The sequence below is a fragment of the Ischnura elegans genome, chromosome 8 (assembly GCF_921293095.1).
Source record: "Ischnura elegans chromosome 8, ioIscEleg1.1, whole genome shotgun sequence".
NCBI classification, from domain to species: Eukaryota; Metazoa; Arthropoda; class Insecta; order Odonata; family Coenagrionidae; genus Ischnura; species Ischnura elegans.
Genome location: NC_060253.1, coordinates 81,562,898 through 81,578,004, shown reverse-complemented (window position 1 = coordinate 81,578,004; position 15,107 = coordinate 81,562,898). Strand labels below are relative to the sequence as shown.

The 15,107-nt window shown below is 38.7% G+C and overlaps 2 protein-coding genes across 3 annotated transcripts in view; one reads left to right on the top strand and one right to left on the bottom strand.

The window, feature by feature from the left end:
• LOC124163243 (zinc finger CCCH domain-containing protein 18-like) overlaps positions 1-3,715 on the top strand; it is a 38,805-nt gene extending 35,090 nt beyond the window's left edge. For both annotated transcript variants that reach the window (XM_046540000.1, XM_046540001.1), the window contains exon 15: positions 2,310-3,715. In XM_046540000.1, coding sequence (XP_046395956.1) covers positions 2,310-2,447 — 138 coding nt within the window. In that variant the 3' untranslated portion in view covers positions 2,448-3,715. The remainder of the gene's footprint in view (positions 1-2,309) is intronic.
• Positions 3,716-4,463: 748 nt separating this feature from the next.
• Positions 4,464-14,925, bottom strand: LOC124164116 (RNA-binding region-containing protein 3-like). Its single transcript, XM_046541293.1, has 7 exons — positions 14,689-14,925; positions 14,484-14,615; positions 14,104-14,401; positions 11,447-11,801; positions 8,835-8,912; positions 6,866-7,019; positions 4,464-5,935 (listed from the first exon to the last, which is right to left on the bottom strand). The coding sequence occupies exons 1-7, from the start codon at positions 14,841-14,843 to the stop codon at positions 5,773-5,775; spliced, it is 1,335 nt and encodes a 444-aa protein (XP_046397249.1). The 5' UTR covers positions 14,844-14,925; the 3' UTR covers positions 4,464-5,772.
• Positions 14,926-15,107: the final 182 nt, after the last annotated feature.

Genomic DNA, 15,107 nt, shown 5'->3' with positions numbered 1-15,107 from the left:
GCTATAGAGTCTCAAACACAATGGCTTCATTCCCTCCCCGCAGTCATAGGCCTTCTGCGTCTCAGGAATGCAGTTCAGCTGAAGAAGGTGATTTAGATAGAGCCATACAGAGTAAAAACCAAGAGAATATGGCAAAAAATAGGAATGCGTGTAGAAAAATCAAGAATTTATCAAGAAAAACCATAAACCTAGAAGAGGATTTGAGAGAGGTCAATTGCTTTGAAAATGGAGAGCGTCAAAGCGATATTGCCTGGAAGTTTAAACTCACGATGCCTTATTCTGAATAAAGACGAAGCTAAAATATCAGTGACCTCAGCCGCACCAACTTCAACCAAGCGGTCTACACATACGGAAAGTTCATGGTGAATCAGTACAAAAAGACGAGAGTGGTAATCGCTCCGAGACATTTAGTGAAAGTGGTTGGTTCCAGAATTTAAACGGCAAGCAGGTATTTTCAGTGCGGCGATATCAGGTGAATCTGCAAGTGTTGATAGCGCAGCCACCACAACATTTTCTGATGAACTCCAAGCTGTTATTGAAAGTGGCTCCTTTCCCCCTCAACTAGATCTAGTGTTGACGAGACGATATTCTTTTGGAAAAGAATGCATTCTCGTTCATTCATTTTCAGGGAAGGAAAACCTGGGTCAGGTTTCAAGGCATTTAAAGACTGTTTCACGTAGCTGCTAATGACTCGGAGGACTTCAAATTAAAATGATTTATCATTCATAAACTCCGCTAGCTATGAAATGGCATTTAAAGTAGCATTTTCCTGTCATTTCGATGAGCTACAAAAGGGCCTGGGTGACACAACAGTTGTTTTTAGACTAGTTTGAAAAATCGTCAACTGCCGGCAACGCATTACGATCCCCTGAGATAGCAGATGTTAGCCCACCCGCACGACAGGATGGAATTTCGAAAGCACGTAAGAATTTTTTTTAACGTGAATATAATTGTTTGAATGCGTGAATACTATCTTTAAAGATGTTTTAAACTATAAATATTTATAGAAATAATGTTTTCTAAGGCTTTTTATGGGAATATAGATGTTTTAGAGGAAATTCAATACCAAAGACCTATGCTACCAGGAATGCATCCCTATCTTCCCTATGTGAAAACGCTCTCGTATAACGCAAATTCGTATAGCGCAAAGACCCCAAGGAACGCATCCCTTGCGCTATACGAGACATGGGTGTAAATGAATGGGTTGTTAATTTTTGTCCTAAAACTGGTGTGATTTAGGCTATGTTTACGTCGGCTAGATAATAATATTTTTATTTGTATGGCGATTTGTTTGTTGGAGGGGAAGGAGTGCGCTCCCTCCATCTTTCAACCTACGAGCGAAGGAGCAAGGGAAGATCACGTCCAATCTTGCATGTGGTGTAGTTGCCCTCAAAGCGAAGGTGCAGAGATTTGATATACGAAGTTTGCGTTGCCTGAAGTGTCCAGTCCGTCTCATCTTGTTTGAATGCACTCATGCTACGCTTAAAAAACTTAAATGCTGTCAGATATTCGTCGTGTTAGGTCTCATTCTCTTTTGAACCTTGTGTGTGTCATACAGTCATACAATGGCGGAAACAATTGCAGCATACATGTACACACAGGGGAGAGGTAAAATACTAAATTTCCAAAATAGAGGGTGACATGAGGCATAAGCAGGCACTTTACCTAAAAGCTAGAGTTTTAAATTTAATATGTACATAAATGCCATTTTCAGGAGTATGAATGTGTTAATATTGGCCTTGGAGGCCAGTAGCAGGCCACAGAGGGGTTGGCTGATTCTTTTTTTAATTTAATTTGAGCAATCAAAGTATTGGGGTAATCAGGAGTGGAGGATCTACCCATCTCTTGATGCTCTGTGAACATCAGAAGAGTTTCTAGAATAAAAGGGAGCAATAACCAGTGATAATCATAAGAATTTTATCACCGAAGGATTTAATCGACTAGCTGTTGGCAGAGAATAGAATGTGGCTGCTGTAATGGAGTTTACAATACATGCATGGGAAATGTGTTTGGTTTGAGGAGAAATTGGCTGCTGAGGGAGTTTGCCATTTGGGCAGGTATTTGTGTAATTCAGAAGACCTTAATAAGAAATATTAAATGCTAATTCATTCATCTATGTACTCTCAGAATATATAATAGCTAGTAGTTTTGTGCATTACACACATATTCTAAGGTTGAACAGAAGGTATATTACCTATTTTCTGCATGTTATTTTCTATGGACTAAACACTGCTGCTGGGGGTGAGATGAAGGGGCAGTTAAGACTCTTAAAGTCACCTCTGTTAATGGCTGTTCTCTTGTCATCACAGCTGGTAGCAGCAGGTGCAGCTGTGCCAAAAGCGAAGAAGGCAGCTTCACGGCGGGAGGAGCTGCTCAAACAGCTGAAGGCTGTGGAGGATGCAATTGCTCGCAAGAGGTCAAAAATCACATTCCCTGGGACTTCGTAATGCGTTGTGCATGCATGGTGAGCTGTGGAGTCTTTGCCTTGTTGAACTCTTACCATATGAAATTTGTGTTTGCTTGAGAGTGGCAAGGTAGTTCATGGGCTCGTGAGAGATGAAGTATCAATAAACAGAAATGTGTAATTGGGAGAAACTATTGGATGCTTGTTAATTGCATTTTGACTGTGAGAAATATCCCATGTGTCTGAGTTTGTAGATATTGCTGAAGAGATCCACGTGTGGAGTGGAATGTGCAGATCATAAGTAAACCTGGCATTGTTCTCACTTAGTGATAGACTGACTCCAAGTCCACATTGGGCTCTAATTACTCGCTGTGTGCTGAACTACAGATTCTTGATGTTTGTCTGCATTTGTATCACAACAGTTCCTCTCTCTTATGATTGGCTTGGATAAAATTATCATTGTCATGGAATTTTTGATTAATTTATTGCTTGCAATTATATTTGGGAACCTATTTCCTCTGCAGGTTTTGTTTAACCTCACGTATTTAATGTCGTGTGTCAATTGAAGGTTACTCACTTCTTAACTCCTCCTGACGACTATAAAGTTTTATCTTTGTAGATCAACTGTGAATGTAGCTGTGATGATAAATTACTGTGGATTTAGGGTGTTTTGAAACATTGATTTCCTATGCAGCCTTGGAGAAGGTGCTCCTCAGGCAACAGCAGACATGAGCCTTTTAGAGCTAGGCACATAAGCATTTGCCTGATGTCTGGGAGTGGCGTGAGTTACTTCACCTTTTTGTGCTTCTACTGCATCTCTTAACAATTGAATAAAAGTAGGGCAAGCAAGATTTTACCATGATGTTTTTTCTCATGGAGATGGCTTGTGGTTTCAAGAGAGAGAAAGATTCCTACCATCTCTTTCTCTCTCTGAAAATGGGCAAAATTATGAGAAATAAGAATGGCCTATTGATAAATGCACATTGTAATACGTTTGATATTTTGTCAGTACTGCATCTAAGGTCTTCATTACTAATTCGTAATGGAACTCTTACAATTTGTAAAAAAACAATGTTTAGCTGAAAAGTTTCTACAAAATGTGAAATGATGGTTTTAGATGTATTAAGAACATTATCTGTGGTAAAAAATGCCTCATAAGTGTATCTTATGAAGAAATGTTGAAAAATCATGCAACATGGATTTAACAAAGGTAGAAAGTGATGGAATGCAAAAATGGTGAATATGAAGAATTTGACCATGAATGACAAACAAATGATTGTCTTCATTAAAAGAAACTAGTATGAAACTTCATTTTTATGCGTTTAATTGATAATGCATACTCATTTTTGATTTCCTTTCTATTGTCTAGTCAAGATGTAGTATATAGGGCATTGCTAGGAAAGTCTTAGCTGGTTTTGGTATCTTATTTTCTTCGTTCTTTTTGGGGTGCTGAATCAGATTCTTATTTGTTTACATCAATTTTCAAGGCAGCCGTGCAAAAAATACTGCATAAAGGCAATTCATACAACATTGCCACTTTTTAATTTTTTTGGACATAACTCTGAATTTACCTACTTTTCACTCTTAACTTCTTTTTCAACATTAAGGTACATAAACTTTCCCACAAATTTTATACTTCAGTTTTTTTTCTCTCATAAACCGTGGTTATGGGATTTTTTGATGTGTTTTATTGCTGTATTACTCCGAATTTTGTCCACCCCTAATTTTGAGGCTTCAGTTTTGGGAAAAAATTTAAAAAAATGTGTTTGAATATAGTCCCCAGTTTACTTTTACCATGGGCAGTTTTGGAAAAAAGGGGGGACTATATTCAGATAAATACAGTACTTATTATTGGGTAATGAGTGATGTCTGATTCAGAAGGTATGCTAATTCCCAAGGAATCCTCAACCTGAAAACTGGAAGGAAATCATTCTTGAAAATGAGGGACTGTCTGAGCAAAAATTAATTAGGGTTATGTAACTGGCAAGGATTCCCAGTCCTGGAGCCAGCATGGAAAATTACATATCACTTGAAACGGCCATTTTTCTGCCATCAATGGAGCTGTAGCTCAGAAGGGATGGAAAAATTAGACTTTGCATTGGATCAAAACTGGCAATTTGAAAGGCATAATTGTACAGTCCGGCCACCGAGAGTTGTCCAATGACAGGCAGAAGATTCTAGACTGGGGTAGGGGGCAAGGTTGCCAGGTAAGAAAGGGAAATGCCCACGTCACATGTAAACAAAAGACTTCCATAAAGGAAGTAGCTGGAAGGGACAACGAGCTTTAAGGACCCAAAGGTAGAATCCCTCATGTTGGTGATTCGAAGAAAGGGCTTGTTTCGGTGCTTCATATGCATGTGGCAACGCTGTGTGACTAGGCGAGGATGTGAGGTGCCTTTTAGGGACAGCGATTGGCTGCAAACAGTGCTGGCACAGGGTTCTCCACCCCCCCTATTGGGCTGTCATCAGACAACTCTCGCCGGTCGGACTGTGGGCCATTTAAGTGGTAAGGTACAAGTTCCTTTAAGGACACCACCAAATAGTAAGCACAAAAGCAGGCAGTGAGAAAGGCCTATTTTTCCCCTAATAACAGAAATTCAATTAGAACAAATTTTTCTTGGTGGAACCTCCTTACATTTAAAATGCTCACTCAGTAGCCTACATTGTACTCCTACTCTATTGTACTGGAAATTACTGTTCCATTTTTTATGTAAGTATTTAATTATGTTTTTTATAATTTTTATAGTTTATAATAATAATTACAATTTATAGGGCTTCACTTGTATGTTTTAGCCATTTTCTTACTTTGATGCCATTTTCAGAATTTTAATATGACTAGCAACATACCAAAAGTTTAAGAAAGAATAAGAATTCAATGTCATTATTTCATCTTCATTTTAAGAGCAATTATTTCTCCTTCTCTCCTCCTTGCTTTTCATTAATATTTGATTAAATTTCCCACGGACTGTAATAGCCATAGGGCCACCAATCCACCAATAATCAGTATGTACAAAGAAAGCAATGCAACAACTGAGTAATGATACAATACTGACTCACTTAATCGGACTTATTGAAAGCAAATTCACCAAGCCATCACATTAAGAAGGAGGATATACTCAGTAGGCTACCCTCCTTTGAATGGCCATTTGGTAATCTCCTCGAATCAAATGGTGGACAACATTGAAATAGCACTCGTACACTCAAGTGTGCAATTGGAAGTTGAGGCTTGCGTAAAACTACTCTTTGGTTGAGATTGGTGATTGAACAGGGAGAAGGATAGATGGGCCCCTGCTGATAAAAGCCTTCCACTTAGGGCAGAGCACCCTGCATTCATGAATTTGGAGATCCACATGGGAGCAATAGGTTCTTCATTTTGGTTTCGAGGATCGTGCAAATTGCACAACTAATGGCTTGCCCTTGAGGATGTAGCCATTGGTCTCTGTGAGGGCTGTTGTGGCTTGAGCAGAGGTAGGCAGGGTGACAAACGCCTGGCCCTTCATACGACCCTCCTGCATCAGGCGGACGTCAAACCTAGGAATAGAAAGAGAGCACTTGGTGATTTTGTGTGTGAGGGAAGGGTCCATTGAAGTATTGGTTTTTGTTTTGCCCTTGACAAAAAAACTGGAGAATCTGGGTGAGCCAGCATATATCAGTGGTGTATCTAGGAAGTTTGGGGGGGATGGAGGAGCCTGGGAGTGTAACCACCCCCTCCTGCCCACAGGGGTCACACCCCACGCTTGGAAAAGTTTTGAAAAATAACATGCCTGGAAATACATTTTACATAAAATATAATCGGGTGTTTTCCCGGCGTAGGTGTTGGATGAAAAGTTCTCGGGCTTTCCACCGGGTAATAAAATCCTTCTCCGCCGACGTTTCGATGTCCATCAGGGGCATCATCCTCAGGGCAACTGAGTGTCGAGACAAAAATTCGAACTTAACCCTATAAATGAAGTTCAAATTTTTGTCTCGACACTCAGTTGCCCTGAGGATGATGCCCCTGATGGACATCGAAACGTCGGCGGAGAAGGATTTTAATGCCCGGTGGAAAGCCCGAGAACTTTTCATCCAACATTTTACATCATTTTGGCACTTTAAATTTAATTTTAAGCAGATGCAGTTATTATAAGCCAAAACTAGGACAATAGTTTTAAATAATTTTTTAAATTCTTTGAGGCTTTGTGGGGGGATCTATCCCGACATCCCCCCATAGTTATGCCACTGGCATATATCATGATGCAATAAGAATGTCCACTTATGCCTTAATATATCTGGGTGGCAATAATTCTCACTTAGGAATCCCACCAAAGATACATTATAGCGCTGCATCAAGAGAACCAGAGAAGGCTACAACCTGTAAATGGGATTGATGTGTTCACAATATTCTCCCTCTTGAAGCAGTGAACATGTGAACAGGGACAGTCTTTAAAAATGCCCAACAATAGAGATGATGAACAAACTTACATTTTCATTTGCTCCTCATCCTTTTCATCCAAGAAGCAGGAGAAAATGTAATGCAGATCCTTTGGCTCCACCTGCCTGGAGATGTTCTTCACATAGAGTCTGCAGGATGGCCCACCCATTTGGTAGTTTTTGAACACTGGCAGCAATTTCTGGTCTGCAAAAGGTGCAAGAAAAGTAGTCAAACACTACTAGTCAGCTTTCAATTCATTAGACAATTTTCTGAACATTGAGAAATCCTAATACAATTTGGTTGGAGGTTGGGAAAGTATTTCCAATTATTGATACCAAAGTGGAAAGGCAGTCCACCTGGGTGGACAGGGAGCAGGTGGTGTATTGCAGCTTCCTCTTCATATTGCATTGGATAAGTATTAGAATGTAGTTGACTATGTAAGAGCTGCAATTTATTTCCCTTTCTGCCTTCCCTTTACTACATTAGAGACCGTGGTAAATTTAAATCGGTAGGGTCAAATTATTATCAATGGCTACTGCCCACCCAAGATTTTCTTGCAAAATTTATGTATTTCCCGCATTTTTGACCAATTTTGATGAAAGAAATTTGTTTTTCCTAATTCAAACATTCTTGATCACAATGTTAGCCAATATACTTGTTTTTGTTCAATATATGTATTATTTGTTTCTCTTCAATACGCCGCAAACACATTTTAGGGCTTTACCTGAGGGGATATAGGAGGAATGGGACATCAGGCAAGAACTTTACTCAGCCACCACAGATTCTTAAAAAAATTGAAATATTGATAAAAAAAAGCTTGAAATTAATATGATATACTTGAAATTAATAATGGATTGTAGGGACCACCAACCCTAAACTAAAATCACTAACCCCAGATTCAGAAGGTTCAAGATGATCGATTATGAAAGAAGTGAATTCTGCACCTTAAGAGTGCGAAAGAACTTGAACATAGAAATGAATTATGCATGTAGCACATTCTGTGCTTAAACCTCAGTACGCACAGCAGTGGGGTAGTCAGGAATTTCAAGACGGTATCTTTAGCATAACTATTTGAACCGTATGCCGTCTTCATTTGGGGAAGTCCAAAATCAGGGGGGGGGAATTTTTAAAAACAGGGCATGTACTAAATAGAGGGTTTTAAACTAATTTTAACAGTTTTCACAATGAAAAAACTTCATTTGTTAAAGAAATCTTTTGTAAATCCATGATTTTTTAATGTTTTGTCATATTTTCTAAAGCAAAGTTGTAATTATGCTTAAATTTTTTGGGGAGTTGGGGGGGGGGGGGGGGGGGTCCGGACCCCCTGGACCTACACCACTGACACACAGGAATGTCTTTTGTCTCCATGAGGGTTGAAATCAAAATATAAAGCCTCTTTGTGATTTAATAGGGGATACAAATCATAGCATCTCTTCTAAACCCTGAATTGTAAACCTACACCTTCCAAAAAAAACCAACCCTGAAAAAATCAACAGTAAGGATGGGGATATTCCCTGTTCTTACTTTGAACATAAAGACATCATCATTCCTTCCATTCTAGCCACGGTATAATTCTTTCCCTAGCTCATGTTTGTCAAACACCCAAGGAAGATAGTTTTAAAATTTTGTACACAAGTTGTACAGAAGCTCGCCTGGTGAGTGTGGTGTTTTAATTGACTAAGACTATATATAAATAACAGGTACTACTAATGTGACAACACTTAACTGGCATTGAGTCCATTTGACATTGCTCTCTATTCCAATGATAACTCACCCATTCCACTAGCTTCCCTTCTGGTGCAAAATTAGCAGAGAGCTAGTGAAGATGGCCAAATTCTCAGCTACTTGCTGTTATTACTTACCCATGGCCAACAAATCAACAGCAAAAGATAGAGTAACAGCATAAATTTTCATTTAAGTACAGAATAATTTATTAAAATACTGACATGATAGACCATGCTGATGAAAATCCAGGCAACGAGCCCGCACTTAGGGCAATGCTACCATAATAAAACTTACCTTTCGCAGGAATCCTATTAGACCTTAGCTCTTTCAGGGTAATGCTGCCTTTGATGACAGGACTCTGCTCTGCTTCGCCTGGAACAAACAAAAACTTAGTGAGCTCAATTATTTACAACAATAACTACTGCCCCGAATGATTGACCTTCAGGACCCCCTCGCACTGGCAAATTTAATCACCGCCAACTAAACAATTTAATCACCCAAGAGTTGCTCGCTACCGCACATTGGCAATTAAATAGTTGCTTCTCAGCTCAGTTTATGATAGATCTCTTGGAAGCTAGTTGTGTTGTTGTACTCATTCTGAGACAGCAAAAATATAAGCAAAGGAACAAAAGGTTTTAGGTACAGTATTTGTCCTTGTGACTATCCCCTTTTCAGAGTAATTTACAAAAAACTATACTGTATGTAAAATTGGTAGGAGAAGTTCATAGAACTTTCGTTTAGTCTAAAATGCTGTTGCCTTTAATTCCAATTAATTATCAAGTTACTTAAAAATGATCACAAATTCAAGCACCTAAATATAATAGATATCTTAATCAAATTAAATAAATCTGGTTTATTTAGGTGCCAGGAATGATCTTCAATAGCTTCAATCACAAATTGGGCACCAGAGAAGCTGTAAAAATTGTGGGAGTGGCTATTTAATATGGGACCAGATATCAGGGAAGAGATACATCCAGTGGCGGCTGGTGGTAATTTATCTAGGGTGTGCATTAGGGCAGATATGGGATGATTTAATTATATTATGATATGTAATCCTAATCCATGAGCATCATATTTCGTCGTAATAGAATACATAGCAAGCAAAACATATCACTGGTACATTCTACCCTTATAATTGCATGAATAGAAATAATATGTGCAGAAATGGCGCTACGTAACAATGTTTTTACACGCTTAAGGGTTGAAAAACATGTCTCTGCTTCACTGGTTGTCATCGGAATTGTCACCAGAATTTTCAGTAGTTTACTTGTTTCACTGAATGTGTTTTGAATGTTATTGTCAACAACGAATCCTAGTAGAGCAACGACACTGGAGACTTTCCGGAAGTCCTCGCACATGCAAATTATTTCGTTTCAAAATGAGTTACACCCTATGAGGAAGTAGTGTAGAAAAAGGCTATACAGATGACTCTTTTGCAGACAGACTAGGATCCTGGGTGCAGGTAGTGTAGGTGGCGGCTACACCACTACACTACCTGCGAGTCACTCACCAAAAATATGCGCGTGTGCACTCGCATCGTTTTGAGTCTGCTCCCATCACTCATTTCAACTGTACACATCTCGTCCCGCCGGAGCACCCTCAAGTGATCGCATAGACCGAATTTGTGACCGGCGCGATGCCACAGGATCGCACAATTGTAGAGCGGTGAATTCGATAAGGATATAGCTGTAGCGTTCAGAGGCTCATGTTTCTTACATATGTAGACAGGATTTTTATCCTTCTCATTAGAAAGGAATAGTTTTCTTTTAAAATTCATACATCTTTGGGTGTGCACTTGCTAACATGCATACACGCACGTGCCGCCACTGGATACATCCATCTAGTTATAAATGGAAAGGAGACTAAGCTATTAAAAAGAGACTAGCCAGGGAGGGACTAACTAGGGAGGAGAGGGGGTGGAGGTTGGTGTGGGCCGTACCTCAGTGGTGCCTTGGTGCGGGGTGGCATCCTGGGGGGTGGATATGCATTACGAGGGACGATATCTCCTAAACGCTTAGAGATGGGTCATAATACAAACAGAAAATCAGCCCTGAAGGGCTTTACTTTTACGTTTTACATAGAGATAGCACTTTTTCTGCTCCAAAAAACTCAATTGAGGGTCCTTAGTACTTAGGGCCCTTGGGACATGGGTTACCGTTATTTTAAAGTAACCAAATTTTAACATGTGAATATAAACTTCATTTGGATCATTTTGAGACTAGGAAAACATAACTTTTCGCAATTCTGAAAAATAAGGGCCGGCCTACTGCACATTGACCGTTTCACTAGATAATAACATTAATAATAAATTCCTTGTCCATTCTTGCCATCTACTTGTACCTTGACGATTGTCTTCATCTGGCCATCATGTCTCAAGATATGGCCGATTAAGTTGTCTCATCTTGTTGTCAAGGTTTTCGCTAGGCTTTTATTCTCTCGCACTATTCTTAGGACTTCCTCATTATGTACTTGCCTGGTCGATCCATTTGATCTACATCATTTTTCTCTAGCACCACATTTTGAAAACCCTTCACCTTAGATGTCTCCATAGCTGTTGTTGTCCATGCCTTACTTGTGTAGACAAGCATACTCCAAATGCAAGCTCTAATAAATGTTTTCCTTGCTTCTATGCTTAACTTTCCCGCAGTGAGTATTTAGATCTTTCTTTTCGTGGGATGCTCTCTTTGCAATATGTACAACTAATCACTCACCTTACTGCATGAAGGCAACAACATTTCACATATTAAACTACCATTTTCATGTTTTTGCTGAGCCTCTGGAGTTTTTCTCTGACATTTCCATGATTTCCAATTCTGAAATGTATTTCCCTGACTCTCCTGACCAGTATGACCCCTATGTATTGGCTCTTCTTGTGGGGAAGAAGCATTTGAGTTCTGGAAACTAACCTTGTGCATCTGTGGCTGGAGGCTTCTCTGCGGGGGTCACAATGCCAAAGCCACCCGGCTGGTTCTCCTCCAGCTCTGCTTTAGCTTCACCAGCACTAAGTCCTATGCTCTTCAGTTCAATCTTCTTGGACTGCACCAACGCACCTCCACCCTCAAACATCTCCTCCATCTGGTGTGTTAGTGCTCTGGGTGCAACAGGTGGGGGCATGGCAAATCGCTTTGCTGGCACCCGGCGCACTCTCTTTGAGGGCCTCTTGGCTGGCAGCGTGGGGATGACATCGTCTCGAAGCAGTGGGTCACCCTCAATTTCTGATTCCTCATCATCTGAAGGTGACCCTGTCTCTCTCAATGGCAACTGAGGAAAATGGGAAATGGAGAACAAACTCAAACATCTCGTTTTGCAAAAAAAATAATTAGGGTGATACCGTCTACAAATTACTATGAGCACTTGTTGTTTGTGGCCCTAAAATTGTTGCCACTAAGGCATTTGTATTTATTCAAAGTGCTTAAATTGTTTTTTGCCAGAAGTGGAAATATGCCGAGTGTAAGTGACAAATACAAATATAATTTAAGGAATGAGGCATTTATAGTTGCAAATAGACCCAAGTTAACTTTATATAAACGCTGTTTTATTTACATGGGGCCAAAATTATTTCATTTACTACCCGCTAGAATTAAAAAAAAATAAAACCACAAATGTCATGTTGAGACTTGCTAAAGACTGGCTCTTCTCACAAGAAATAGTTGAAAATTTATTTTGATGTTATTTACATAAAACACTAATGTATAATTTACTGCATTAATATGTTTATTGGCATACATTTTGTTACTTGATGGTGGCTCAATTCTGGTCCTATGACCTTGGAGACCACCTAAAGCTCCTTCTCTTTTTTTTTCATTGTATTAAGATGTAAAAAACAAAATGTAGGAGTAATAAATTATTATTATTACTATTATCTATGAAAAGACGTAATAGGTGGATATTGAAAAAAGAAAAGTTATTAAATTCGTAAAACATGCCTTTGAAAAGTACCTATAACCTAAGCAAATTGACCAAAACATCAAAGTCATTGGAATCACACCCTTTTCTCAACGTTGAAATTAGCTCAATGTAGATGTTAGTGAAGTTACTTGACAAGAGAGGGCCAAACCTTTGATTAACATACGGTAGTTTCCCCAAATCAGTAAAACCAAAGTAAAAGTTTCTACATCACATGAATCTGTAAAGTGAGCCATGATTGGGACTTCCCTAACTCATTCGAGCAATGCTGAAAAAAGTCCAGAAATAAATATAAATTCTTTCATGCTAGCGAGAAATTGGGTGCTATAGCTCTTAAGGAAATTTTAAAACTGAAAATTACAGAGATAAAATGGTTCCATAACACAGCGATTATTACTTGAGAATATTTTCGTGAGTAAATTACAGTGATGAAGGAATGGCATGCTGGTGAGATTACATTATACACAAAGATTTTATATTATAAAAGCAAAATTTTGTTGGAATTTAGTCAGAGAAAACTTGTATTTCGAATAGAACAAAAATAACACCAAATGATTGCGTAAAAAGCAGTAGTGGCAAAAACCAGTAATACGCAGGAATATGCTTTGGTGGGGGATGTGGGGTCGAGGGGGGTGACACCCCACCCCCAGCAATGGGGTCTGGGAAATATTAAAAAAAATGATATGCCTGTAAATACATTTTACATCCTTTTGATCTCACTGCCATTATATCAATAAATGATCTTTAACTTTAAGCAGACGCAGTTTTTACATGTCAAAACTAAACAATAGTTTTAATCCTTAACCAGTGACGTGCGGTCTGGGAGACCGCAATAAATCAAAAATTCATAAAGAATTGCTACGCCATTTTCTTGGCTTTGTTTAATTTTTCTTTGAATGCTTAACTTTTCTAAAACTTATATTAAAACTTTTACACTCCCAATACCAACCAATTTGTCATAAAAAATTGTGATTTGAAGCAAGATCAAAAAACTGATTTAAAAAACACTTGAGTTATAATTATTATATTTATGTATCAACATTTCGCGAGATTAAAAAAAGGCCTTAAATATTAAATTTGGAAGGCTAAGTAGTAAGTAGCCATGAAATTTATCCCACTTATTCCTTTTATTGATTTCTTAGTAAGTGACATGCGTTCTCACAGACCGCAAATCGAATTCAATTGCAAATTTACAGAAATTAATAAAAGGAACGTTAAATTTAAAGAGTGGATGTCCTTGTTATGCAAAAATATGAAGCTAATGAGAATTATAGATATTTTGAAATCTTAATTTTCAAAATATTCATTAGAAACGCAGCGGTCTCTCAGACAGCACGTCACCGGTTAAGAGTTAAATATTTTTTTACATTTATCTGAGACTTTGGGTGGGGGGATATATCTCCCTCATCCACCCCCCATAGTTACACCACTGGTCAAAACTATAAATATATGGGTCCAAAAATGTTTCAAGCCTGATGTATTGGAATATTCAGTAAATATTATAGGCATACTTCTTTAAAAATTTACGTGAAAGAGTGTTATCAATTTCGTACGACGACTCCACTCGTCGAATGCAATGAAAATCATATGATTCAATACGGAAAACATATGAAATTTCATAAATACTCTGCTGCGTTATTAGCAGTATATGGTATACCTCTTCCACATGGTCACGTTCCAGCTTCGTCACGATGTAAATTTCAGGCTCCGAGAGCAAGGGACCAAACGGACAAGGCAAATTCATTTTGTTCATCAGATGAAGGACCTGTGTGTAAAGCCTCGGCACTGTTGCAATTGCACGGCAAATGTTTGTCAAAGCATTCAATGATACCGCAGGATACTCATAACGCAGGTGGTGAGGAGGTGGACGGGAAGGCTGCAATGAATGATGCCAGGCGTTCAATTTATGCACGAAGTCCTTATGCTTCTTCTTTAATGTACTCTTTTCTTTGTCTCTAGAATATAAAAAGACTATTTAAGAGCGGCTTCAGAGAAGAAAATGAGTGCTAGACTATGTATATCTATCCACAAACTCACGCGGCACATTTAGCTATTGAATCTTCGAAGTCTTCCTTTTTCCGAGCGTATTCCACACACAAAGGGATGCCTAAGACTTCTACTTGATGCAGCCTACACAAAGCAGTTTTCGCGGCATTGTGGGACGAAAACCTGGAAATTCACACCAAATAATAGACAATAAAGAAACGAAGTACCTCATTGAATCATTTTCAAAGCTACTTACTTGGCAAATACAAGGTTATATTTTTTAAGCTGAGATGAGACACATTTCACATTTGAGGCACCAAAATGTCTCAAGAAAGCTTCCTTCTCAAAGTCTGTAAGAACGTTAGGCATATGTTTAACAACGAGTGTATCACAACCATCCCAACTCTCCATTTCATTGATCCTATGAAAGCAATAGCGTGTTTATATTTACAGCCACTTGATATCATATATTGCGCCCCACTGCAATAGAGTTGTTATTTTGTTTACTGTGCTATTCGTATGTTTTTTGTTTTTCGGCGCGACCTCAAACGAGCTCGGAGATTTCCTCTGAGGTAAGAAGTAACTTAAAGGTACAAATATCGGTGGGTAAACTTATGCAAAGTGAATTTATACGTAGTTAAGGTGGAACAGAGTGTCTCATTTACAGAGGAAATC